This window comes from Drosophila kikkawai, chromosome 2R (assembly GCF_030179895.1).
Source record: "Drosophila kikkawai strain 14028-0561.14 chromosome 2R, DkikHiC1v2, whole genome shotgun sequence".
Lineage (NCBI taxonomy): Eukaryota > Metazoa > Arthropoda > Insecta > Diptera > Drosophilidae > Drosophila > Drosophila kikkawai.
In genome coordinates this window covers 17582324-17610045 of record NC_091729.1, presented here as the reverse complement: position 1 = coordinate 17610045, position 27722 = coordinate 17582324, and the positions used below count along the sequence as shown (strand labels likewise).

Below are 27722 nucleotides of genomic sequence, written 5' to 3'. Positions count from 1 at the left end.
TTTGAAAAAATTAAGTATACGCGCCATGTGGCTGGAGAAGCTTTTAAAAAGCTTTTTGTTTTATGCCAGTTAGCTTTTGTCTGCCATTTGACAAGCTCTTGGTATTTATTTAGTATGTTTTTTTATTTATTATTCTGTAGATTATTTTTTAAATTTATTTTTAACCGGGGGAAGTAACGTAGATCAGTAAAGTCAGCAAAGAAAAGTGATTAAGTTAAAGCTCTTCTTTAAAAATTAACTAATTTTTTTTTTATTAAAAAAAACTAAATATCTATAGCTTGCATAAAAATAATTGTGTACAAATTTGGAATACTGAATATATTAAAAAAATCTTGCACATATATTTTAACACAAAAGTCACAATTTATGGTATTTTAAATATATAAAACTCGTAAACTAGTTAATTCCCGTACTACAGCTGAGGCCACACTGCCAAGTCAAGTTTTCGAAAGTTTAAAGCTGGCCCAAAAGCTCTCGCCAACTTCAGTGTCGAACGACGCGGATTTCAGACGAGAAGTGGCCCAGAGCAAGAAGAAGCGATTAGAGCCGATTTTGTGAGCCACACAGAAACTTGCAACACACACCAAAAACACTTACACACAGACACAAAACACCCATACACCCAAACGTTGTGCACAAAAGTGGAGTTGAGAGACACTGAGCGAAACGGGACGCGAGACAAAAAGTGATTTGCGAGTGCGCCGCAGCTGCTACAAGGAGTTGGAGTTTGATTCATTGATTGACGGAAACCGAGTGCGTAAAGCCCGTAAAGTTGGGATTGCAAATACACACACGTACACCAGCACACCCACCCACCCACATAAACACATACAGAGAAGCGCGCGAGGGCAGAGTTACCTGAGCGACCGCCGCCGCCGCGCCTACCGCGTTTTCCCTTATCTTACACCCCCACCTCGCCGCCTCGCGCCCGCTTCGAGTATCTGTGTGAGTGTGTTTGCGTACGCCTGAGGAGTACAGGGTGTGTGTGTGCGTGTTGTCTTTTGGTGTTTTCATTTTGAAAAAAAGTTGTGTGTGCATTTTTTTGAAAATTGAAAAGAAAAAAGAAAGAAAGCTAAAAAAGTAAGAAAGAAACGAGGCCAGTTGCCAGCCGTTGCCTGGATCCTCCTTTGCGGGGGTTATACAATAACCAGTATTTTGATTTTATTTTTGTGGAAAAGCCGTAAGCCGTAAGCAGGAAAGCGTTCTTTTATTACGACAGGGTGAATATAAATACAAAAAAACCTAACAGCACACACACACACATCGAAGCAATTACTGAGAGACACGCGCACACAGTCGCACGTTTTGAACAGAAACAGAAACAGAAACAGAAAAAAAAAAGTGGAATAACCTTCAAGAGCCGAGCTTGTGCAACTTCTACTTGCTATGCCACTAATTATTTATGATTTCGGTTTAATAGCGAGAGCTTCGGCTTCGCCGTTGGCTTTGCCAGTCCCAGTGGGTGGCTCTCTAAGTTCATTCAGTGACAGGTTTATTCACTGACAACATTTACCTCGCAGCGGGAAATGCTGCTCTCAGCCCCCATTTTCCACACACACGAACACCAGCTTCAGCTTCAAGCTCAGGCTCGAGCTCCTTTGGCCCCCGCATTCGTACGTGCTGCAACATCGGCTGCGAATGCATTAGGAATTTATACGAAAAATACATAAATAAGCGAGTGGCGAAGCATTTTGATTGAGCTCAAAGAACCGGACCCCAAAAATAAAAAGAAAACCTGCCAGCTTTCACCACTGCCATTTCCTTTCCCCCCCCCCCCCCCTTGGGGCTTTTCCTTGTGCCTCTTCTTCTTCTTTTTCTGTGTGCTGAATATCAAATATGACTGCAGTTTGGCCCCATCAAGCCATCAATCCTCCTCTGGAACCAGCTGCGAGGGTTACAGGCATGGCTGCATGGCTGGCTGGCTGGCTGGATCCCCTCGAGGATGGCGGTTAATTGCCAGTGCAATGTCCAACTCAAACCCTCGAGGCTAGCCAGCCCGAGCGCAGCTCCATTATCAAACGATAGTGAAATTGCTCAGAGACAGCCAGGGAAAACGCTTTGGGCCCAGTAGTTGGCTGTAAAAGGTCATAATTTGAGTTTCGAAGCCAAATAACTAGTTAAATGTTTACCATTGATATGTAAAATTAACTTTGGAACTCTAGGAATTGCTTAAAAAGCTTTTTCAGTACTAGTTTTTGTTTCAAGTTTAAAGTTTTATTAGAAAAGTACTGCGCATTTCCAATTCAAAGACTGGTTTTAGTTTTGTTTTTAATTTCATATTTCATAGATTCCCTTTCTATATTCATTTTTAACAATCTTTCAAACAAAATTTGCTGGTAAAACTGAAAAGACAGGCAGACCTATGATAAAAATCTAGTTACTTAAGTTCGTGCCATAAATCTCTTTTCAGATATGAAAAAAACGTGAGCCAGCTGGGTTCCGTACATTTTTAGATAATGGTACTTTTTCCGTTTTAAGCTGCTTTAAGTTTTGTACTCGTATTTTATATTCCCAACTAAATTTTATATTCCTAAATAAGCCGATGAGCTACAGATACTTTCAGATACTTTGCTTATTTCTATAAAACTCATTGAACTTGTACCACTCTGACCACTCTGTTGGCCCCACTGTGCACCTCATTCCAGCAACTGACAATTATTAATAAGCGTTTTAGCATTTGCCGCTGCCATACAATATGTGTGTGTACTCAGCACACATAAACACACACATGTTTGTGGAATTTCCTTAATAGAAATGTAATTTCCCCCCTAACCAATCGGCATTATAGCCGTATATTGGAGTTATTGTGCTCGCCTGGGCCAGCTTATTGGGGTCATTGGAGCTGGCCGAGCACGGCATGGACAATTACCGAGTGAAGCTATTGTTCCGACATGCCAAAGCAGGGTATTTGACCATCCATTTAATGCTCCGGCAATCGCCATTATATAAATGCATTCGCCGCGGATTGTGGTTTGTCGTAGGAGAAGGATGGATATTGGTATAGACCAACCAAGAAGCTTCGGGCTGACTGCTGCAAATTATAATTAGTTTTTGGGGGGAACCTGTGCGACAATTTGACACAATTTGGTGGCAGATAATGCCCAGAAAATTGCTGCAATTTGTCGCTAACAATGGCGGGGTGGTGCGCTGGATCGGGAACTGGGAAATTGGGAAATTAATCTCGGTGACGTCAGGGCCCTGTATTGTTGTTGCCAAACACTAAGCCGAGAATCGGCTGGCCGGGCGGGCGGGCCATTGGCTAATGATTGGAACGCTATATGGCTATATAGTCGCGACTGGCGACGAGGTTAGGCCTTGCCTATGACGCATCCGAAGTAAATATAAACAACAAATATTTGGGCGGCGGTGACTTGACGCTAAAATTCCAAAGATACACAAATCGGGGACCGCTTCCCGACTGGCACTGTGTGTTTCGGTGGCGGGATTGGATTTGCTTTTTGGCCCGTCTCTCTCTCTATCTGGGGCCAGCCAGAGAGATCAAAAGGCAAAGGACAATGCCAACAACCTGCGCACATATAGAAGCGGCACACACGCCGTATACTTAATGTGTGTGTTCGTTCGGTTTCGCTCCGTGCCAAGCGCAGCCCAGTTGGATTTGCTTGGCACTCCGGTGGTAATGCCAATGCTGCTACTACTGCCACTGCCACTGTCGTTGCCCCTGTAGTTTTACATGCCCCACGACGCCAACAAAATCCAAGTATTTTGTATTTTTTGCAACACTTTTTTTCTTTATTCTTTCTGATTTTTTTTTTTTTTGTTTTTTTGGAACATGCCCAGCTCGACAGAGGCCTTGGCATGTGGGCGACAATTTCGCATTTATTATGCAACAGTTTGGCGGATTGAGCGTGTAGCGTAAACAAACTTGCTGGCAGCAATTCTTGCCGAAATGAGAACGGGTGGCGAAGGGCATCGCGTCGAGAGCCCCATAACGAGGCCCATATATGTAGGGAGAAGGTGACAGTCATGATCGACACATGAATACCCTTTTTAATTGGGTATTTTGTATACTTCAAGTTTAAAGTTAGCTTTGGTACTTATAGGAACCTAGAGAGCTAAGGGAAAAGGTTAATAAAATTACTTAAAAAATATATTTAACATTCCCACTTCCTTCAAGAATTTCCCCGAAATAAACACTTTCTTAGCTTATTTTGTGATACTTATTTACCAAAGATTTGTAGAAATATATATTAAACCACTTAATTAATTAAAGAATAAAATGTACTCTTTCAAACTCTGTCTACATGCAAATACCCTCGAGTAGAGCTTGTTCAATTGAAACCCATTTTTATTGATTTTCACGCTTACTCTCCAACAAGTCCCAGTGTTTGTTTGTATTATTAATTAGCGTTCTATTGAAATATTGCCATCTTATCTATAATCATAACATTATTCAATCGATTATATGACAGAAAACACCATATATCATATACGTTGGGCTTTGAAATACTAAATTAATAAAAGAATTTAAACTATCGATCCTTCTTCACAATAATTTGTTTATCTTCGCTTATTGCCTTACCAATTTTCCCCAGCAATTTGAAAACCAATTATAGTGTATTAGCCTTCAGCAGATTTTGGTATCATTGAACCAATATGCTCCCCACACCTCTTTTCCTATTTGCATTTAAGTTGTTTGCCTCCTGCAACTTTTCACAATTTCCGAAACCCACCCACCTTTCTCTCTCTCTCTCTCTCTCCAGGGGGTGCAGGCGGAGAGGAATTGTTGAGGCAGAAATCATGTCATGCAGCACAGTTGAAATAATGTAATTGACTCGGGCACGCCAACTGGCAAGACAAATCAAGGCGAGGCGAAGGAAAGCTGGGAATCACATGTGCTCGCCCCCATTGGACTTTAGCCAGTTGGGTAACGTAACTGCCGGTTGAGGTGGTCTGGAATGGTCTGGTGGGGGATATGGTCTGGCTAGTGATTGCTCATGCCGAATGCAAGCCGAGGACTTTACGGCCAAGCCAGTTATCAGCAGGAGCCGGGCCTCTGCCACTTGGCTGGGCAAAGTTGCAACCACAGCTTAAGGCGAATATATTTCAGAGAAATACAATTAACAATAAATATTCATATATTCTGGGATTAAAAAAAGGAATATGAACAAGTTTGTTATAATAAAAGTTACAAAAACAAATGTAAAAGATAGTTGGGATATTAAATTGTTTAATAAAAATAGTTGCTCTGTGTTAAATGATAGAATAATTGCTAAAGAATTAGTGAAAGCAATACCTTTTCGTAAGAAGTAAAACTACACTATTATTTAGTTGATTTCCCCAAAAAACAGATAATATTTGGTCTTCTAAAACCCTTTTTTCGCTGACAAAAGCAGATTTACTAAATTTAAACAACGTAGATAATAATTCCTTAAAAAATATGGAATTCCTCAGCGATGATCCCAGACTTTCCTATATTTTTACAGTGCGCACTTTGTTTATTTACTCCCCCGATAAGCTTGAGGGTATGAGTGGCTAGTAGCAGTGGGGCTGGTCAAAAGACCAACTCAGTTAAGACGTCATTTGCCTTTCAACAACAACAATCATAAGTATTCTGTAAAGTATTTGTCAATTTTGATCGGTGGTTAGACCAGTCTAACTTGTATACAGGGTGCCTGTTCAGTGGAGAATACAAAATCCAATAAGAAAAACAAAAGTTTGCCAAACTTATGCAAGACCCTCGATCAGCAACCGATCACGTAAAGCTACGCCCCCCTCTTTCTTGTCCCCATTAAGAACATTTGAATGTGTGGCTAATTGCCGTTCGTTGGCCAATCGGGCTATGGAAATGACGTTATAGTGGCTTCCATATATGGAGAGACACGTTGAATGAAGCTTATTATACACACATAATGGAGGCCAGGGAAATATATACATCTCTCTTGTGTTTACAACTTTCTTATCTTTCCTGTTGATCAACTTTTGTGTGGGGGTTTAAGATGCCAATAAAGATTCGAGAGATTCTTCGCAGTGCAAAGTGAGAAGTGAAAAGAAGGAAGGTTTTTTCCATGCTGATTCAACATTTATTTTTAACTCTTTTGGTATATTTTTGTCTTTAAAGTGATCTTTTTATATTGAGAATGATAATTAAGTAAGGAAAAATTATAAATAATAATGAGTTAAGTTATGGTAAAGGTGTAAACTAAATATAGAGCCTTGAATTACTTAAAATTTTTCTTTCAAACTCTGGCATTTTCCATTTACTAAAAAGTAATTATTTTTGCGGCTCGCTTACTTTACAGTAAAACAAAAACCTCAAGGTTTCTTCAAGGTCTTATATATTACAATTGTGACAGGATGTTTTATTAAATATTTATTTATTCTTAAGTACTTTTACACACACGTCTTTACAATTTGATCGCTCGAATGACAGTGATCTCGCTGCACGTAGGCAGCTCTCTTCAACCCCGAAAACCAGTAGCGACGCTCTCTGAGAGAGAGAGTGTAACCTGCTCTCTCAGAGAGCGTAACTCATCGAATCGTGTGCCCAGACCCCACTTAATGCAATTGGCCTGCTACAACTCGGCCATCCTGACCTTGAGATAGCCCACTATCTCGGCTAAAAATATCTTAAATTTAGTCTTAGAATTAGTTAACAATTCATATAGTTTGTACAATTTCTTTTCTCATTTTTTAGTTTACAATTTTCTTGATTTTTATCTTTAACATTCTGTTTCAATTTTATTTATCTAGATTTACTATCATCTTTCATCCAATGCCGAATATTATTAGCGCTCCAAACTCCTTGATATGGATTTCGAGATAATTGAAACCCATCGATGTCTTTTAACAAAAATCTATCATTTCTCAAAACTTTTCCAATAATGTACGGTCCTTTGTTTTTGGGTATTAACTTCCTACTAACTCCTGCGGTACTATCAAAATTCTTTACCATTACATAGTCTCCTTCTCTGTATTCTGAATTCAGCTTTCTTTTCGAATTGTAATAGGTTTCGTTTCTTAACTGCGACTTTCTTTGATTTTCTTCTGCTTTCTGTCTAAGTTGTTCTAAATTTTTCCTATTTTCCTCAATGATTTCTTCTTCACTTTCTAAGTTTTCTATAATTTTTTCTTCACCTTCTAAATTTTCTTCAATTTCCTCTTCGCCTTCTAGTTTTCTTCTTAGTTGTTCTAAATTTCTCCTGTTTTCCTCAATAATTTCATCATCATCCTCTAACGTTTCTCTAACTTTTTCTTCCTCTTTTAACTTTTCCTTAAATTCATCACTATCTTCTCCCCTCTGGGCTATTCCGAATAAAATTTCACTGGGAAACTGCTTAATGCTGCTATGCAGTGTATTATTCAACGAATACTCTACCTTCTCTACTACTACATCCCAGTGTAGTCCTCTTTCTGGTTCTGAAAGTTTCGCAATCATCGGTCCTAAACTTCTATTTACTCGCTCCACTTGACCATTGGCTTGTGGTGATCCCGTAGCAATTTTTATGTGTTTTATATTCCTTTCCTCAACAAAATTTGCAAAATCCGTTGATGTGAAGCAACTTCCTCGATCTGATATAATACACCTAGGTCTGCTATACGCCCGAAAATAGTCTGCTAATGCGCTCAAAACTTCCTTTGTGTTTGTTGTTTTCGTAGTATAAAGCCTAACAAATTTCGTGAATCCATCTATCACCACTAATATATGCTTCTTTGATCTGCTATTGTCTACTGGGCCATAATGATCAATATGTATCACCTCAAATGGCTTATTGCCTTTCGGTATACTGTGTAGCAATCCATCTCCTTTACCTACTTTAGGAGAGAACGCTATACACTTCAAACAGTTTTGAATGTGTTCACAAACCTTATCTTTCATGCTCGGGAACCAATAACTTTTACTAATAGCGTCTAACATCTTATCCGTCCAATATGCCCTAATTCGTCATGATACTTGTACAAAACATGTTGCTCCATTCTACTTGGTACATAAAACAGTAATCTATTGTTATTATCCTTTCTATATATAACCCCATTCCTCATCTCAAACCATTTATGTTCTCTGTTCTCTAAAATTTCCCTAATTTCTTTTAGCTTCGTATCTCTTGCCTGACAAATTATTAAGTTATCTTCAAAAGTATTTGCGTCTATTATCATAACATTATTACATCTGCTAAGTGCATCGACATGCTGCATTTGCCTACCTGCTCTGTGCTTCAATTCATAATCAAATTCCTGTAGCTCTAAAGCCCATCTCGCAATTCTCGGGTTTAAGTCTATCTTATTCAGAGTTAATGTTAACGAGTTACAGTCTGTGACGATTTTGAAAGGTTTACCCTGTAAATATATCCTAAACCTTCTAAGTGCATAAATAATAGCTAACGTCTCTAACTCAAAGCTATGATATTTCGCCTCAGTCGGAGTGGATCTCTTCGAAAAGTAAAATATTGGGTGTAGTTTCTTATCTTCCTTCCTCTGCAGCAGTACAGCTCCAAAACCTAACGCACTCGCATCGCAATGAAGCTCAACATCATCTCTATGATCATATAGAGCCAGCACTGGGGCTGCTACTAATTTATCCTTCAAAAGTGTAAAACAATCCAACTCTGCTTTCCCAAACTCGAACGTCTTATCTTTTCTCAACAGGTCATATAGAGGTTTTGCCAATATCGAAAAGTCCTTTATAAATCGTCGAAAATAAGAACACAAACCTAAGAAACTTTGTACAGCTTGCACTTTACTCGGAATTGGAAAATTTTTTATTGCTTCTAGTCCCTTCTCATCAGCTTTTATTCCTTCCTTTGAAATTAAGAAACCTAAATATTTTACCTTATCTTGTAGAAACTTGCATTTATCCATTCTAAGTTCTAATTTATTTTCCACTAATCTCCTAAATACTTCTACTAATATTTCTAAATGTTCTTTGATATCGTGACTTGCAATTAAAATATCATCCATGTATATTATAACCTTATTTTCTCGAATCATATCAGAAAAAATATCATTCACAAATCTTTGAAATACCTGAGGCGCTGTTTTCAAACCCATTGGCATACGTAAAAACTCAAACTGTCCTAATGGCGTTGTAAAAGATGTATACTTCACCGAATCTTTGTTCACGAACACATGAAAGTACCCATTCTTTAAATCCAATTTTGTAAATACCGATTTTCCAACCAATTTATCCAATAAGTCATCAATTAAAGGAATTGGATAATTATCTTTGACCATAATTTTGTTTAGCCTTCTGAAATCGATGCATAGTCTAAGCTCGCCACTCGTTTTCTTCACTAACACTATTGGAGAAGCGTATTCAGACCTACTACTTTGAATAATTCCATTTTCTAAGTATTCATCTAACAATTTCTGTAACGCTTCCTTTTCACTATACGATAGCCTCCTAGGTACACAACTAAATGGTTTTGAGTTCTCCAGAATTATATTAATTTCACATCTACTTTTCGGCAATTCAGGTCTCGGAACATGTATATAATTCGACTCTAATATTCCAATTAACTTTATTTTGTCTGTATAACTAACCTGTTCTCCAATATCATAAACCCTTTCTTCCTTCTCATGCTCTAACATATTTATTTGCATCATTTCCTTTTCAAAATTTTCCTCCAAAACTCCCATTGGTTCATCTAACTTCTTTGTACCTAAAAGTTGCTCATCGAAATTGTTTGTTCCACCTATCCTTACATCTTCCTCATATGCATTCCACAATGAATCTTTATTCAAAACTGTACCTTCAAAATTCTCATTCCAAATTGTACCTAAACTTTGTTTACCTAAGCTTGTACCTAAACTGTTTCTAATTAATGTTGTACCTAAACTCTTTCCCTCTAATGTTGTACCTAAACTCTTTCCCTCTAATGTTGTACCTAAACTCTTTTCCTCTAATGTTGTACCTAAACTCTTTTCACCTAAAGTTTTACCTAAATTCTTTTCACCTAACCTTTCACCTAACTGTTCATCCAAATAACTATCTCCTAATCTTGTACCTAACTTTATGTCGCCTAATTTTATTCCTGCATTTTTTAGTTCCATACAATTGTTGGAAAGCTCTTTCGCTTTCTTCTCGACATCAGTTTCAACACACTCTACAGTTACAATTTTCAATGCTTCCAAATCAATTTCTAGACCACAAACTTTCATAAAATCTCTACCCAGCACAATATTACAGCCCATAGATTCATCAGCCACTACAATTAATTTAAACCAAATCTTTATTTCATTTTTTAATATAAAGCATAATATTTTTCCAAAACTTTTCAATAAGCTTTTGTTTATTCCAAAATAACTCTCTTCTTGAGGTTCTAATTTAATATTCGCTGGTACATATGAACGCTTAATAAATGAAACTGGGCTTCCCGAATCTATTTGGCACTCTGTAATAATAGGCTGGTTAGGATATTCACTGCAAAAAATTTTCAACAATCTTACATAATTGTTTTCTGCCTTCTTCTTATTTCCGGGGCATTCAGCAATCCGGTGATCCTCTGCGCCGCATCCGTAGCACGAACCTGGCGACCTCTTTGGCTTAGTGCACTCCCTCTTCCAGTGCCCCTTCGCGTTGCAATTGAAGCAACGAGTCTCGCTGCTCGCTGGAACCGCCTTCGCTGCCGCCAATTTCGCCATGGCTGGCCCCCTTGCTGGGAGCCTAATGTCTGCAAACGCCCTCAGCATCCTCTCCGGGCCATCAAAACATTGGAGCTTGGCCTGTGTACGCAAGCTTAGTACTGGAATGCCCTCCACGAGCCCATCCAGTAGTTCGTCCTCGTCCATTGCGACATCTCGAGCCAGTCTGCATTTCTCGCCAAAGTATGTGGCAAACTGCTCATTTGGAGACCAACTACGCGCTTCGAACTTGCGACGTAGGACAGACTTGGACTCGATGCCTCCAAACGCCAACTTGAGTTGTTCCAGCAACTCATTAACAGGCTTCGCAAACCGCCCTGCATCAGCATGCATCCATTCCAACGAATTTCCCTTCAATTTGCTGATCAGCAAAGCACGTCGCTGCATGTCTGACAGAGAATATAACGCTGATATATTCTCGTATTGCGCAATCCACGACCGCACAGACACTTTCTCAGTGAAATCCATTAAGATTTCCCTGGCCATGTTAAAGCCGGGTGACAACAAGCCGCTAGTTTCAAATCTGCCTCCGTTTTGCTGCACACCAATTTCGCCAGAATTGCCTCTGACGCCGCTTCTATCGCCGTCTCGCTCTTCGCGTCTGTCGCCGTTTCTATCTCCATCTCTGCCTTCACCTCTGCCGCCGCCCATATCGCCGTCTCTGTCTTCGCCGCTGCCGCCGCTTCTACCGCCGCCTATCTCGCCGTCTCTGTCATCGCCGCTGCCGCCGCTTCTACCGCCGCCTATCTCGCCGTCTCTGTCATCGCCACGCTGTGTGTTCTCGAAGCTTCTAACGCTCTGCTCCAAATTCTCGGAACTGCTGTTGCCGTCTCTGTTCCTCAGTTGCGCATTTTCGCCTCCTTCATTCTCCGTGTCTTCGTTGCCGATCTGGCGATTTAAATTTTCCAGCTTTTTCTGTGCCTTTGCAATTTCGACACGCAAATTTTCCAGAGTCTGAACTTCGATCTGCATCTCCTCGCCGCTTTCCATGTCCAGCTCACGGGACTCCACGTCCGGCTGCAAAATTTGTTGATCCATTTCGGTACAATTTTCGGGAGCGCTTCCTCGAACTTCTACCGGAACTTTGGCTAGCCGCGCAAACAGCTCGTTCTTCGTTCCCTTTGTCGACAATTTCAGCACCTCCAGCCACCGTTTTAATTGTACCACTGTTATGTCACTAATGTTTAAATCCATTTTAATCACACTGGCGTTGGGGGAAATTTTTTCCCCAATCCCACTTCTGAAGTTTGTGACAGGATGTTTTATTAAATATTTATTTATTCTTAAGTACTTTTACACACACGTCTTTACAATTTGATCGCTCGAATGACAGTGATCTCGCTGCACGTAGGCAGCTCTCTTCAACCCCGAAAACCAGTAGCGACGCTCTCTGAGAGAGAGAGTGTAACCTGCTCTCTCAGAGAGCGTAACTCATCGAATCGTGTGCCCAGACCCCACTTAATGCAATTGGCCTGCTACACAATTAGAGTCTGTTTTAAAGGCTTACCTACAGCTACTTAAGAGTCATTTGTTAAAATTAACCAAGTATTTCCAAGTAAAGAAATGTATTTATATTTATTTAAAGCTCTAATTGTTTCTATTGTTTTAAGATCAGGCTTTGTATTTTTGATTATAACCAATTAGCCTTAATTTAAGCCAGATAACAAACATTTATATATAACTTAAACCTAGTATATTCCCTTTAAATCAACAATGTTTACTCAAGTGTGTGGATAATGTGACTGTGGAAAGTTTTATACTCGACACAAATCCGTGACAATGCCAGTGATCCATCTCATGATGTATTTCCATGTGCATATATAGCCGCTCGATTCCCAAAGAGCCAATTTGGGTCAGAGTCTTGCCTCCATTTTGAGGTTTCTGCCGTTTTCTCACCTGCACCTGAAAAGGGCAAAGGGCAGCGGGCTCAACTGGTGGGCGGAGGCGAGGGCGTGGGCGGTGTGGTACCGCCCTCGAGCGTCTGATATGGCAATTAAGAGCGCAGCTGCAGTTTGCACTTCCCAGCTTTTCTAGCCTTTGCTTTTGTTTTCACCTTTCACTCGGCTCGTGTGACGCACATTCAGGTGTGCTGTGAGATGAAGGGTGGAAGCTGTGGGTACGGGGGATTCACTGCAGCATCAGCCCTTAGGTTACGACGTTCTATAGAGATACAGTGATGGGAAGTTTTTGTTCGCTAGAATTGCACTTTGATTTAAGGTTTTTTTTGGGAACTTGTTAAAGTTTTAAAGCTCAAAAGTCCATAAACTTTTGAATAGAATGCATGTAATTTATACTTTTTAGAAATATTGTTTTGTTATACTAAAAACGAGAAATATTTTTAATATTATATACTTTTTAGTTTTAAATATACAAAAACATTTGATGAATTAGTGTCTGTTTTCAAAACACATTCTTTTTTCTCTATCTTCAAGATTATTTAAATAAATAAATTAAAATCAGAATGAAATGTTAATTTTGTAGTATTATTATGTTAAATATTCCACAATCGCATTGATATATACAAAATATCCCATTTAATATGATCACACCCTCCTCACCATTGTAGAACCCAATTTGAGCACAATTTTCCTTGACGTTTTTTGTGTTTACCCGCGAATTAAGATCTTCCGTCTACGTGATGACAACTAACGATGACAATTAGAAAGTAAATATTTATAGATTTCATTCACTGCCTTTTTGGCTCCACAGCGAACTAAATGGCCTTCTGGTGAGAAGTGTCGACTAGCTTCAGTCGTTGTGATTCATTCGCGGAGTTCTGGACACTCGGAGATAACTTATACCCACTTATACACTCACATTCACACTCATACTCAGATTGTACGGGCTGAAACTGGCTGAAGCCGGACAAAGAGTTGATTGTAAACAAATTTTGTTGGCCAAAATGGGAACGGCACCACCTCGAATTGAGTGAGCAGAACAGGTTATGTTGCGGGGATAACTAAATTTAGCCAGTTGAAGACTGATTGATTGATGACTCAAGCTATGTGCATATAACTAACTTCATTTGCTTCTGTTTCCAATCCACAGAGCGATGCGTCTCGACACGAACTCAAATGTGGACTTTAAAGCATTCGAATCCAGCTCCAGCCCATGTGTAGGTTCTTCGATATGTTGTTTCCCTAAAGGGTTGCTCATTGTTTATGATCTTACAGCTCGTCAAACTGGATAACCTGGCCACCTGGGGTGGCTCACAGAAAACAGACACACGGCTGCCGATCACGGACTATTCGTCCTTGGGCGGACCACGGCACAACCGCAGTCCGTTTCCCCTGTCCAAAGATGTCAACAATCGCTTTGTAATATGGTAAGATTAGAAAAACTGATCAAAAGACTCTTACTTAATGCCATTTATTTATGCTTTCCAGGGACGGTGACATGACCACATTGGATGTGGACGCCATCACAAATACCAGCGATGAGATTCTGACTGAAAGCAATAGCATATCGGAGCGGATCTTTGCCGTGGCTGGCAACCAGCTGCGCGAGGAGCTGAGCACCACTGTCAAGGGTTAGTCTAAGGTTTAAGGTTTATCTAAAATATATCTCTCATATAATATATCTCTCTTTTAGAGTGCCGCACTGGGGATGTGCGCATCACGCGTGGATACAATCTGCCCGCCAAGTACGTGCTGCATACGGTGGCACCTGCCTACAGGGAAAAGTTCAAGACGGCGGCGGAGAACACATTGCACTGCTGCTACAGGTGCGTTAGAGAACTGTGAAAGTTTGAAAGTTTAGTTTTAAATAGAAATATCAAGACAAAGTCCTTGAGAAATGCCTTAAAAACCAAGAACTATTCTTGTTACTGCTCTTGTTAAAAAATCTTTCTAAATTTCCTTATTTCCCTCACAGAAATGTCCTGTGCAAGGCGAAGGAGCTGAACCTGCACACTATTGCCCTGTGCAACATCAGTGCAAACCAAAAGAGTTTTCCCGCGGATGTGGCCGCCCACATTGCCCTGCGTAAGTATTTTCTTGAGACATTTTCCACTGAACCTTCTTTAAATATTTTTTTTCTATCTGCATAAACAGGTACTATCCGTCGATATCTGGACAAGTGCACCCTGCAGGTTGTGATATTGTGCGTGGGCACCAACGAGCGTGGCACGTACGAGGTTTTGGCCCCACTGTACTTCCCCCGGGATCAGCTGGAGGAGCGCAGTGCCCTGTGGCAACTGCCCAAGGACATTGGCGGCGAGTTCGGTGAGCCACAGCACCCGGATCCCGATCGCCAGATACGCATTATCCGCAATCCCCAGCACAGTGTCCACATGCGTCATCGTCAGGGTGAGTTAATATATTGGAAACGTATTAAATATAATGATTTATAAGGGGTTTTATATATAAGAACTGATACTTTGAAAGATGATCGTAGTTGTTACTCATAACTGATTACTAAAACTCTGGAAAATATTGTATAATATAGGCAAAGGTTTATCTCTTGATCTATAAATACCCAGAAATTAATCATTACTTATTGTAATGTTTATTGTAATATTTCTTTATAAGATCAGATCTTAATTTTTCTTTCCGTGCACCTCCAGAGATTGTAGCTTCGCGATTGTTGCCTCCGTCATTGTTTGCTCATCGCCCGCTTATCAATCGGCTGTCGATGATAATGACTGTGTTATCACCTGGCAATGATTCCGTATGAAATATATTGAGTTCCATTGTTGGGCTGTCGATAAGATTAGTACCGAAAAAACACAAGAGAAAACGCACACTTGGAATAAATGGGAGAAAAATTCACTCGTCAGCTATGTATCTTGACTGACTGTTCCACTTGTGGGGCTTCAGTTACGTTGCAAAGTCGGTTGTGTGCGGGTCACTTGGCAGTAGCTGCATTCGATTGGTCAGCCAAAAGTCGCGCGTTTTCGGTTTATTTTGGATATACTAGTAAATTGCTTAAATAATTTATATACTCTATAGTTTATAAGTAAGTGTTGTAGCCAAGGATATTATTTTTAAGCATTGTGGAGTCTAATTTAAAGTGAAATTGTGAAATTTAAGATATAAACATGATGTCGCAGTTGGGTAGGGCTGATTGACAGCAGGCTGAGTGCTATGAAAGCTATATTCAATATAGCTATACAATTCGTAGCATACTTTTGCGATGAAAGTGATGTCGAGTAAAAGAAATTACTTTTTTAAGCCTAGTACTCTGACGAGAAAAACCCGCTGTATAAATTAGACAGCGGAATCGCTGTTTATTTCGCTACCGAGCTAGTGTGACCAAAAAAATTAAGGAAATTCCATGAAAATGTACTTTTTATGGCGTTTAAGGATTTTCCTTGGTCGCACTGGACAGCTGTTTGTAAACAAATATTCAAAAAAAATATTAAAAATATTAATAAATATGGCATTAAAATGTCCTTTGTGGGTTAAATTCCATATTATGGGCTTCCCCTTGACAGCCCCTATCAATGTCACCTTTTTCCTTCAACTTTCCCTCCATTAGGGGTGTCTAAATAAATCAAATGAATTATTTAGACAACGCGATATCAGCTGTTTACTATCTTGATCTGGCAACGCCATTCAATTTTCGCAGGCTTCATTTTCGTCGTCAGAGTACCGAAAAAAACGAGGTGTCTAAAAGTTCTTCTTCTTTTTTTTTCGACACCGTTTTTTTATATGGAGTTTGGCCGCTGTCTAAATTTATACAGCGGTTTTTTCTCGTCAGAGTACTAGGCTTTAATGTAGAAAGAAGGTTTCGTTTGAAGGCCAGTTAAATAATGGAAAATCAATAGCTTGAAATTTTGGAGACTCATTTTAATTAGTTTCTGAAAATACTGTAAACTACTAAAAAACTCTTTGAAAACTTTAAATACTTTAAAATGAAAGTCAATTTTATGAAGGGGAAAGATAAGCAATTCCCAAAAACACGTTTGAAAGAATATAAAGAATAATACTAAATAAACATTTAAATAATCAATAATTATATTTATAATAATTCTATATATTTATAGGTATACAATTATAGTCATAATTATTATAATTCTCTAATTTTGTAAAATCTGTTATCTTTAAATCTCATAAAAAATCCTGACTAGTTAATCTCCCCTTAAATTACAAACCTTTTTGCTGAGTACGTTTAATTATTTAGTTATTTAATCGTGTTGACTTAACTACAAAACATTTTGGTATTTGTATTAATTGTTAGTTTATCAACAAGTTAGCTAACTTAACTGAGAATCTCTGCTTATCGCAACGAGTGTCACTCACTCGTGTATGTGTGTGTGGGCCAAGTTTTCTTTTCGGGCCTAAATCATGTCAACGCGTTATCAGAGTTATCAGTTTATCTCTCTCTCTCGAGAGAGAGATCTCCCCAGAAGCAGAGCAAAAGAGGAGAGCTTGTTGTGTGGGGGGGCGGTCAGCATCCAGTTTTTGCTCAGCGCTCGTGTGCGTTTTACCGCTCGTCGTCGCTTTGTCATTTGGCCAGAGCTTGTGTTCCGTTCAACTCACATTCCGCAGTGCCGAAGTTCGAAAAAGATACAAAAAGTGCAATAAAAGTTTGCTCTGCGCGCCGATAATCGAAATCCAGCGCAGAATGATAAACAACTCGTTCGAGTTCTCGTGTAAAGATCATAAATCCCATTCCCTTCTACTCCCCTCTATGACATACAGTGCATAAATATGTATTTAAATTATAATTTAAACATTATACCAAAGGGATTAACATGTTATTAAGCCGACATATAAAAATATATGAAAAATAAAGCATGTTTTTAAAAGGAATATATACATATGCTCTAAAAAAGTTTAATATTATGTTTAAGGGGAGGAACTTTTTATAAAAGTCTTTTTTACTCTCCCAAATATTTATATTAAATAGCAATAAGCCTTGAAGTTATTTGTATTTTTCCTTTTTATAATTAAATATTTCCTGAGATAGGTTTACCTTGAGATCCAATTCCATCAATCTTATAAACCATTATACTATATTTTTCAAGTAACTAATCCAAGATACTTATTTTCCATCTCTTCCTCCTTAGCCGACGACGATTCAGACGTCAGTCCGCACGACATGGAAGGTAACAGCTCGGATCTGGAGTATGGAGCTCGGGATATGAACGGTCTCAGCCTGAATTCCTATAGCAGTGGCTTGCAGGCCCAGCTTCAGGTAAATTTCATTTAAATAACTTCCTAGAAAACCAAGAACCTAATTTATATAATTTTTTGATCGTCAAATAGCGGGATTTGGACCGACAGCATCTGCTCAGCGATCGTCCGCGCACTGGAGTTTATGAGAATGTCATATCCGAAGGAGTAGAAGGCATCGAGCACCAAGAGAGGTGAGTGTCGAGGCGCCACGCATATACATAAGTAGAACAAAATCTGTAAGAAATAATATAGGGTTTGTCAGGTTAAAGGGTTACACAAAACAATGGGACTTTGATTTTCTTTAAAACCTCTAAAAAGGTTATTAAAAATTAAGCAGAATGTTACCAAGGTTGGAAAATTTAAAATAGTTAAGATATTGATTAGTTTGGGGACCAGGAAAATCTTGTTATCAAAAGATATTTTAATATCTAGTAATAAGGAAACCTTTTTTAACAAAAGGAACCTCTGACAGGTCAGATTATCCTCTATATTTATGATATAAATTTGTTATATTATATTATATAATTATCTGCAAAAAGAGGCTGATTAAGATCATAATTTCCATTCTTTGTTTATTGCTTAATCGCTGGCACTTGTTCAGATAAAGGTATCACTAATGGACTTTTATGGATTTATCGGGGTAGATCTTCAACGATTTCAGATTACGCGATGTCCCAGGCTGACATCTGTAGTTCATAAAACCGCCGGAAAGACACGCAGAATGGCTAGCAGGCCACCTCCAGCTCCCCATAAACACCTCGTAAGCGAGCCTTTTTGGCCTAGCATATTTATTACAAGAACTTGCCGGAAATATCTTAACCGTCTGGCAAAATGCCTATTCCCACCATCGCTCCTAAGCCATCCGCTCTATGTAAATTCCGCCGCTTGACGAAATTTTAGAGACTCGTGGCACGCAATCCGGGAGCTCGGTCTGGGGCACAAATTGAATTGAATTGAAGTGGAATGAAGTGGAGTGGCGCAAGGAAAGTGCTTGCTTGGCCATCGTCCTGCACAATGCTAATTGGAAGGGCCAAGTGCCTTTCTGTGCTTTTCCTCATGACGTCGTCCAGTGTGACGTATGAATATGAAAGGCTGTGGCGTCATAGTTTGCATGAAAGAATCCCCAAGCGAACCAGCTGGGGAATATTCTTATTTATAGCCCTTTTGGTCAGTTCCATTTGGGGGCAGGTCTAAAAAAACAGAGTTTAATTAATTTTATGAGCAGCCAGGGACCTTAAAAAGACTTTGAATGACTATTATTTCAAGGAATCGTAACTTTTTAATGTTATTTAATATAGTTTTTGTAAATTAATGGTAAATTGGTAAAGAAATGCTTTAAAAATTGTGGTAAATATTTATTTTTATTCACAGTTCATTATTTTACAGCATTCTTAACTTTTAAAAGCAACGATATTTATAAATAAACCCAAGATCAAAGTTGATTACACTCTAAAGAAAAAGCTATTAAAACCATCTGAATAATATTTATTTTTTCGTTTACGTGGTTGCTAAAAAAATAAAGCTTAGAGGTAAATATTTATGAATATTTACAAATGCTCATATGAGCAGAGATAATGTCTGTGACAAAAGCCAGTGCGATGGAGAATAGATAAACGCTTGAAAGGTACCAAACTCCAAGTGATCTAAATCAAAATAATGCCAAATAAATATTGTGTATACGTAATACATTTCCATAATAAAATAAATCCCTGAATAAATCTATTAATATTCAAAAATGTCTCATTGCTGGGACCTACAACAAAGTAATTCCCCAAAATATTCATATTAAATTGAACAAGAAAGAAAGCAAACTTTGGCCAGCCAAAGTTTGTATATCCTTGCAGGTAACAATTAAAATATATCATTACTAAGCCAAAAATTCATTAATTTCGATTCGGAAAGCAGTTTTGTATTAATTTTTTCTAATTTAAAAAAACTGCATACCAAATTAAAAATTTTAAGAAATCAAAATGTTTGGCCATTTTTGCTAATTTTAATGATGTAACCCCTTATCAAATTTCGCAAAAATGGCCAAAAAATCGATTTCTTCCGGGCATATCTAGAAAGATTCCCCTGTTGATGCTGATCAAGAATATATATGGTTTATGGGGTCGGAAATGATTCCTTGACTTACAAAAATATTATTTTGTATTATAAAATCGGATTTTTTATATTAAAAAACTTCTTGATTTTTTTAAAATTAAAAATATCATAACTTGGCCAAAAGAGCATTAATTTTAAATCGGAAAACTGTTCTGTGCAAGATTTTCTACAGTTAATAAATCTGCATACTTCATTTAAAAATTTTTAAAATTCAATTTTTTATCAAAATCAAAAATTTTTAATGATGTAACCCCTTATAAAATTTTTCAAAAATGGTCAAAAAATCGATTTCTTCCTGACATATCTAGAAAGATTCCCCTGTTGATGCTGATCAAGAATATATATACTTTATAGGGTCGGAAACGTCTCCTTCACTGCGTTGCAAACTTTTGACTGAAATTAAAATACCCTGCAAGGGTATAAAAATGTTATCTTGCTTTATTTTATTGCTTATTTCAACCGCATATTGTCCATTTTGCTAATTAAAATGATTAAAATGACAGGTGAGATCGGTGTGGGAATGTGATGGGGAACGCGAAGGTAACCGGATCGGTCGGTGGCAGTATAATCAGAATATCGAACCGTTGCAGTTCATTGAATGAAACCGCACAAATGCCTCGCACACATTTTGTAGACATTTAAATGTAACATCTCTCAGGCATCTTAATTTATTCAACCGATGCGGGGGGAAAGGAAGGACGGGCGGAAGCAGTGGGTTGGTGACAAGCGGATGCTGCTTCCTGGACGAGTTTTTTATCCCCGAGTATTCTGAGAGCGTGCGGGGGGAATGCACCCCACTGTGCAGCTTCTTCTTCGTCGGCGTCTTCGATAATTTACAAACTGAGGTCATCTTATATATAGTATACTATGTACAAAAAAAGAAAGAAATATTAGCTCGTGATATTAATTATTAGAAATTAATACCCAACCTATAAAGCTTAATATTAGCTCGAAATTGAATTGTAAAATATTTATAAATTGCTTACTAAAATGTGATCTGATTTAAATCTTCATTCTTAAAGTTGTTTTCCATTTAAACAGCAAAAAGATACAATCTCAAAGATATTTAAATTGTTATTTTCCTATCTTTTCATCTGAAAACCTATATTTGGAATGAAATCCTCCCATTCCATCAGAGAATATGATGTATCATTCCCATTTTATGTTAATCGAATGACTCAACATTGTTATTGTTTATGGCAACAGTATTGTTTTAGCATTCAACTTTGATGGAAATGTTGCACATTGCACGCGTACGCAAGTTCGCTATATACTATACTTGTGTGGGAGGGAGGATGAACTGAAATAGAATTCGTGTGTGTTCGTATTTTGCGCATTTAGCTGGCAGTCGACAGAGCAAACATTTGAACTGATTTCATTTTTTGGACAGTTTTGTTTTAGCCCCAACTGATATTAGTGCAAATAAAGCGGCTAAACGGATGTGTCCTTGGCTTATTGTTGTTACTGTCTTTGCAACCAACTCTCTTGGCTCTTCCTCTTTGATATGGTGTTGTTGTTGTAAGTGAATGTCATTGAGGAGGAGGCAAAAGCTAAAGGGCGCACACTCAAAGAGTGAGAGCATAAGCGAGAGCTTTCTTAGACTTTTCCTCGCTCTCCCATGCTCTCGCTTTGGCTTTCTCTCCTAAGTGGCTGCTGCTACACTAAGCTACACGGGTTTTGTACTTTTTGGGGTCTATATAATTGTTTGATATATATTAAAGATGTTAAAGTATCTTTAATATTTTTAAAATATTGTTTTGAAAATATTTAAGTTTTTAATTTAAAATTGGCATTACATATTAATAGGTTTCTTAGTTCTGACTCTTTTTTTTCACAAAACTATAAACCTTAAATATAAAAAAAGGATTTAGTTATGATAATTTTGTATAAAGTAAGCTTTTGAGCTACAATATATGTACTTTAGATAAATGTATTATCTTACTCCCACATACGACTCAAAAACCCTTGCTTTGTTGCTCAGTGCTGTTCAGATGCCAATGGGGGGGCAGCGAAAAAGATTCAAGAGCAGTGCCACTCGCCGCCAACTCGCTCAATCGAAAAGCTCCACTCGCGGCGAACGGACGTGCACCGAACCAAATCCCCAGTGCTGGCGCCAATTCTATATGTGTGAATCCATCGGTGATAAATCCATAAAGTCACCCAGAGCGAAAAGTTAAAGGCATAAAGGAAAACTATTTTTGCATTTCCACTCGCGGCTTCCGTACAACGCAAAAGTCTGGCCACCAAGCTGCCCCACACACACACTGAACATTTAACTTAATATTTTTTCAACAAAAGCACCCCTGAACTATTTATAAATATTTAGCAAAAGAGGAAAAAAACAATCGAAACTATTTGCGTCAATTGAATACGAAATCGGGTTGAAGACCGCGACAAGCAAATCAAAACGGACAGTTGGAGTCAACTGTAAAACCCAAATTTCTATTTTGACTTAAAATCGATAAACAGTAATTGTGCGCGAGGGCGAACGGGGCCAACGAAGTCAAAGGAAGAAACAAAAAACAGTGCCACCCACCGCCTACAGCCCCACAACCACAACTACACAGACTAGTGTAAAAACTATGACAATGCTGGAAGGAATGACGTCGATTGACCTGGGCTCCAGTCCCATGCAAGAAACTACGGGCGACATGAACGACGTTCTGCCCGATGAGCTCATGGAGACGCCGGAGGAAAGGTAAAGAGCGCCTCCAAGCCGTGCCGCGTCGGAAGTTTATATTGAAACGTGTCAGTCACGGAGTTGGACAGGCTATCACCGCCGCCCATCTTTGGCCCCCTTCCTGTGCAGTACACAATTGGTCCTTGCCAAGGGTTAATGACGTCAGCGGTGGGCGGGGGTGCATTACAAAGGCACAACCATTCAAATCAAAGTCATAACTGTCAGGAGAATATACTGGGTTTTGTCAGGAATTATAGCGTAGGCGAACGAACTATCGACCTGGTTTCTAAATCTAGTCCCAGTGAAAGAATTTAAATTAAGCTGAGGAATTTTATCTTTTAAATAACAGTTTAAATTATTTAACAAAGATTTAAGATTTTATATCTTCAAAGTCAAAACCCTCAGTCAGCTATTTAGTTATCCAAAAGTTACACCTTTCTATATTCTTGAGAGAGCTCCTCTGAATTCCATTTATAGAATTCTGCGTCCTTTTGTTTGTGCATCCTGCAGTTTGCCCCTGACTTCTGGTTTTAACCATCCAAACCTTCATCCTATTAGGCACTGCATGAATCCCTTCCAAAAATAAAAGCCTGCCTTGTGCGGCCTTGTTTTCCCCGTACGTGCCAGTGAGCAATAACATGCAACGCGCGGCATGTGCGGCTCAGGAAATGTGATCTAATAATAATGTTATTACTTCTCCGTGGCGTTGACTGGTTTAAGTGTGAGATTTATTCTATGGATTAGCATTGCGCTTTAATATCCATTGTGTTTTTTCGCACGATAATCACATTCACGGGGGCAGCGCCCCGCCGTCACCTGCCCAATCTACCTGCATCCGTATCCGCAGTTGTATCTGTGCCTCTGTATCTCTTTGCCTGGGCAAACACAAGCAACGAGTTTAAGATGGAGATTGAGTTGGCTAAGAGGCTGCGTCACAATGCGTAACTTTTGGATACTTTTATCTCGTTCTTTATCTGGTTTCCTCTCTGCAGTCCTAAAAGGCTTATCGGTTGCTGCTACCGCAGCTAACTGCGGCACGAGGCGGCTAAACATCACATTCATAAACCCGTCCGAAAGCATTGGGCTTAATCATGGCATTAAGTCAGCTGAAAATTGACTCACATTAGTCTCAATTTAGCGGAGGCTGAGGTGTTCAATTAGCCAAGCTCGAAAGTTTGTATTCCGGCGTGTGGCTGCGAAAGTTGTTTATCACTTTAACACTTTTCGGCACCTTTAAAAGGTACAAACATATGTATATATATGTATAAATTCATTCGTTTTCCAATTTCATTAGTGAGTCATTTTGGGCAATCTGCGCATTTATCTAATTACCCGAACGAGTGCAAGTTTTTCATGCACATTTAATTGGATGACCCATTTCGTATTCCCACCCCCGTTTCCATTCTAATTTTGTACTTTTATCTAGCAAATATTTGCCTCGAATTTAGCACACTAAGCAAATAAAAAGCAAGCCAGCTAAAACATCAGCTTAGCACGCCTTTCAAATTTATAATTCGTCAGGCAGATAAACATGATGTTCAGTGTTTTTTTTTGCCAAGTGAATTCCAAGCAGCAGTCGGCCAAGGCAATTTACAGCAGCTTCTGGTCGTGACAGACACTGGGGCAGTGACACTGCCACCACCACACTGCTGTCATTAAATGCGTATATGGCCTGGAATATTGCGTGACGCCACATAATAATCGATCGAACCTCCCCTTCCCCTTCTGGCCTCTACATGTCCATTATGTTCAATGGATATAAATATAATCGTAGTACTTGAGAAGTCAGAGGCCAGGGTGTAAACAAAGCGAAAGGAATCGAAAATAGAGGCAGCCAAGCGTGTAGACCATATTGCAATCGATCTTAGGTGCCATTGTTTATTCTGCATTGGATTTCTCAGAATATTGTAGAGATTGTTTTTAATGTTTACAATTTAAACAGATAAATATTGAACCCACCTGGAAATAAATAAAATGATAAATAAGCAATAAGCCTGAACTAATGAATTAAAAAATAATGAATACAATAATTGCAATTCATTCAAAAGCTTACTGAATTATGAAGGTCTTGAAGGTGGATTCATGTTAACTGATCTAGGCTTTTGTAATTACTAATTAAATGTACAATCTCACATAAAATAAGATCTAACCTTTGATTTCTTCTCTTTTCAGATACGAACGCCTTTTGCGTCGCGCCCAAGTCGAGGACTTGACGGAGGTCTCCGGCATTGGCTGCCTTTACCAGAGCGGCGTGGATCGCCTGGGTCGGCCTGTGATTGTGTTCTGCGGCAAATGGTTCCCCGCCCAGAACATTGACCTGGAGAAGGTAATGTATCCATTAAATTTCACAACCTTAAAAACGAAATCTAAATATTATGTTGACCTGCAGGCCTTGCTATATCTGATTAAGCTACTGGATCCCATCGTTAAAGGAGACTATGTCATTTCGTACTTCCACACGCTGACGTCCACCAACAACTATCCTTCGCTGCACTGGCTGCGCGAGGTCTACAGTGTGTTGCCCTACAAGTGAGTCCTGAATACCTTAAACTCTCTCTTAGTATAACCCACTAAGCCTGATTGTTTCCATTAAAGGTACAAGAAGAACCTGAAGGCCTTCTACATAGTGCATCCCACATTCTGGACTAAAATGATGACCTGGTGGTTTACCACCTTTATGGCGCCAGCCATTAAGGCCAAAGTGCATTCGCTGCCGGGTGTGGAGCATCTGTACTCGGCCATCACAAAGGATCAGCTGGAAATTCCCGCCTACATTACCGAATACGACATGGCGGTAAGTCAGAATGGCTTTTATACAAAATATTAAAACAGATTTTATATGAATATTTGTATTCTTTACAGACCAATGGCCTGCATTACTTCAATCCTGTGCCGACTGCCTCGTAGATGGCGGCCATTGTAGCTGTCTAAAGACAGTGATCAGCCACCATAGCATATATATATATATAGATACACACACTTGTGAAGTTTTTATAGATTTTATATAGAACGTATTTTGTTTTCTTGATAAGTAATATTTGTTTACTTGCGCATAACTTTCGATGTTGTCGTTTATCGATTGACTTGCCGCAAGTTTTGTTGAACATTGTGTAGCATACTTTTATGGGAGTGGCAGAGTCGCCCGATCCCCCCCACACAACAAAAACAAAAAAAAACCAAAACCAATTAGCTAAAAGATTAAAATCGGCATCCCAAAAGCAAAAACCAAAACCAGATAATTGTGTAAAACATTCTTATGAAGTGCATGGAAATTAGTTAATTAGTTGGCATTGGCAATTGATTGAACAACCAAAAACCCTTGTTAATTCGCTACAAAAAGAAACTAGATGTTGAATTATTGGTAGGTGACAGACCAGAGGGTATGGGGGTAAGGATACCAAAAGGAAACCAAAAAAAAAATAACGTTGGCAATGCTGAACAAAATGAAATTTGATTAGAGAACCTGCATATACCGATATATATACAAGATTATTCTAAATATCAAAATTGATAAATTGTACTTGATTAAACGGAAAGGAAACAAAACTACATGATTAAGTATACATATTGTTAGTTATCTTTGCAATTACAAATTGTATTATTAATGTATTAATACTAGAGCTAAAGCGTATGCAGTTTGATCCCCCGATATATACACACATACGTACTATAATTCAATTGTATTTATACATAACTATATATACTAAATATACACCACTAATAAATTAAAACCAAACAAACAAAAACCAAACGCTCGGAGCTGAAGCATATAGCATATATATTTTGAAGCTCAGGCGAAGGATATGTAAATGAGTGCAGCACGGAGCCTGCCGAAACCTTTTGTAGATACTTACTAGAGCTCACCGTAAGGCCCCTCCCAGGAATCGAAACACCAATAAAGAACCTAACGAATAATGAGTAATGAATAATGAATACCGAGTACTGTATGTTAAATGTTCAACTTTGATATGAGAGTATGTTTGAGGCACTGGAGATTTCGAACTCGAGACACACGTCCCCTTTATCTTCCATGCACCGTTTGCGCTCAAAAGAAACCCAGAATCAAAGCCAATAGCACGCCACTGCTATACACAATATATATGTATATATATATATTTGTAATTGTGAGATACACATATATACATATGTAGGTAATTAGTCGAATCAATTATGGCACTCGCAGCAATCGGCAGCAGCAATCAGAATCAGAGACACACTCAAACCAGAAGCCAGAAGCCGCCAAACAGCCACAGCAAACACCAGCAGTTGATTTTTAGCAACTACGCAATTACATGCAAAGTAAAATGCACTCAGGGATTGATTTAAAACCAAAAAACAAAAGAAAACCAAAAAGTAAATCCAAAACGAAACAAATTTAGATAACATTAATGCGCTTTCCTCGAGAACCACAATCGGCAGCCTGGCTAGTACCTAAAAATGAGAAATCAAGTAGAGAGAAGATAGTTTTTGGAAACGTTCTTATAAGTACATACATACGTTCATCCGAGGATGTGTCCTCGCCTATACAATTATATGCCAATTACATATATTTTGTATTGCCTCACCAAAAGAATTTAGGTAAAAATTAATCAGATTGCGATGGGGGGTAGCTAAAGAATCACAGCAATTACTACTCAAAACTAGCCTGCAAGTACAGTCTACTCAAAAGTTATGCTTGTATGAGAACCACCTTACAGGAGTACAACAATCGAGATATACCTACATAAATACATATATCTATGGCGCTTACTCTCTCAACTGTTATTGAAAAAATAAAAAAAGATTAATAATAATACAAAGCAGAGAACAAACCCAAAGTCGAGACCCCATGTTATGCCAAGTGTTCCTTTCTAAAAGTATATATTTAGACGAATACTTTTCGTAATATTTGAATATTTGTAGATAAATCTAAAGTCGATCGATTGAATAATGAAGCCAACAACTACAAGTAACTAGTAATCTCTCTCATTGAATCTAAATATTTCCCAAATTTTCCCTTCTAATATTGCTATTGCTTTAGCGTTAAAAACAAACAAAAATAAATTCACAAAACAAAACTAAACTAAAAGAAAGCTAATAAAAAATTGAATGAAAATGGAGGATGATGATGATGATTTGTTGCGAAATTAATGAAATTGTACCTTTGAAAGGAATTCTGCGATTGATTCTTTCCTAGCGTAGCACAAATTCCTTATAGTTGTTAAATCGGAATCGAGATT

The 27722-nt window shown here is 38.5% G+C and overlaps 2 protein-coding genes across 6 annotated transcripts; one reads left to right on the top strand and one right to left on the bottom strand.

Moving 5' to 3' along the window:
• Nucleotides 1-475: 475 nt before the first annotated feature.
• Gdap2 (ganglioside induced differentiation associated protein 2) lies at nucleotides 476-27602 on the top strand. Of its 5 annotated transcripts, none has more exons than XM_041777206.2 (13): nucleotides 476-753; nucleotides 13648-13714; nucleotides 13773-13924; nucleotides 13986-14128; nucleotides 14191-14323; nucleotides 14473-14582; nucleotides 14652-14906; nucleotides 17612-17739; nucleotides 17811-17911; nucleotides 24676-24829; nucleotides 24893-25032; nucleotides 25099-25297; nucleotides 25366-27602. In XM_041777206.2, the coding sequence occupies exons 2-13, from the start codon at nucleotides 13652-13654 to the stop codon at nucleotides 25408-25410; spliced, it is 1623 nt and encodes a 540-aa protein (XP_041633140.1). In that variant the 5' UTR covers nucleotides 476-753; nucleotides 13648-13651; the 3' UTR covers nucleotides 25411-27602. The 5 variants fall into 5 exon arrangements, with proteins under 5 accessions (XP_041633140.1, XP_070140864.1, XP_017017006.1 ...); XM_070284763.1 differs by lacking the exon at nucleotides 476-753 and adding an exon at nucleotides 801-945; XM_017161517.3 differs by lacking the exons at nucleotides 476-753; nucleotides 13648-13714; nucleotides 13773-13924; ... (2 more) ...; nucleotides 14473-14582; nucleotides 14652-14906 and adding an exon at nucleotides 15454-15555.
• LOC121502943 (uncharacterized) lies at nucleotides 6300-12083 on the bottom strand. Its single transcript, XM_041777207.2, has 2 exons — nucleotides 10405-12083; nucleotides 6300-10349 (listed from the first exon to the last, which is right to left on the bottom strand). Exons 1-2 carry the CDS (start codon nucleotides 11791-11793, stop codon nucleotides 10338-10340), a joined length of 1401 nt encoding a protein of 466 aa, XP_041633141.1. The 5' UTR covers nucleotides 11794-12083; the 3' UTR covers nucleotides 6300-10337.
• Nucleotides 27603-27722: the final 120 nt, after the last annotated feature.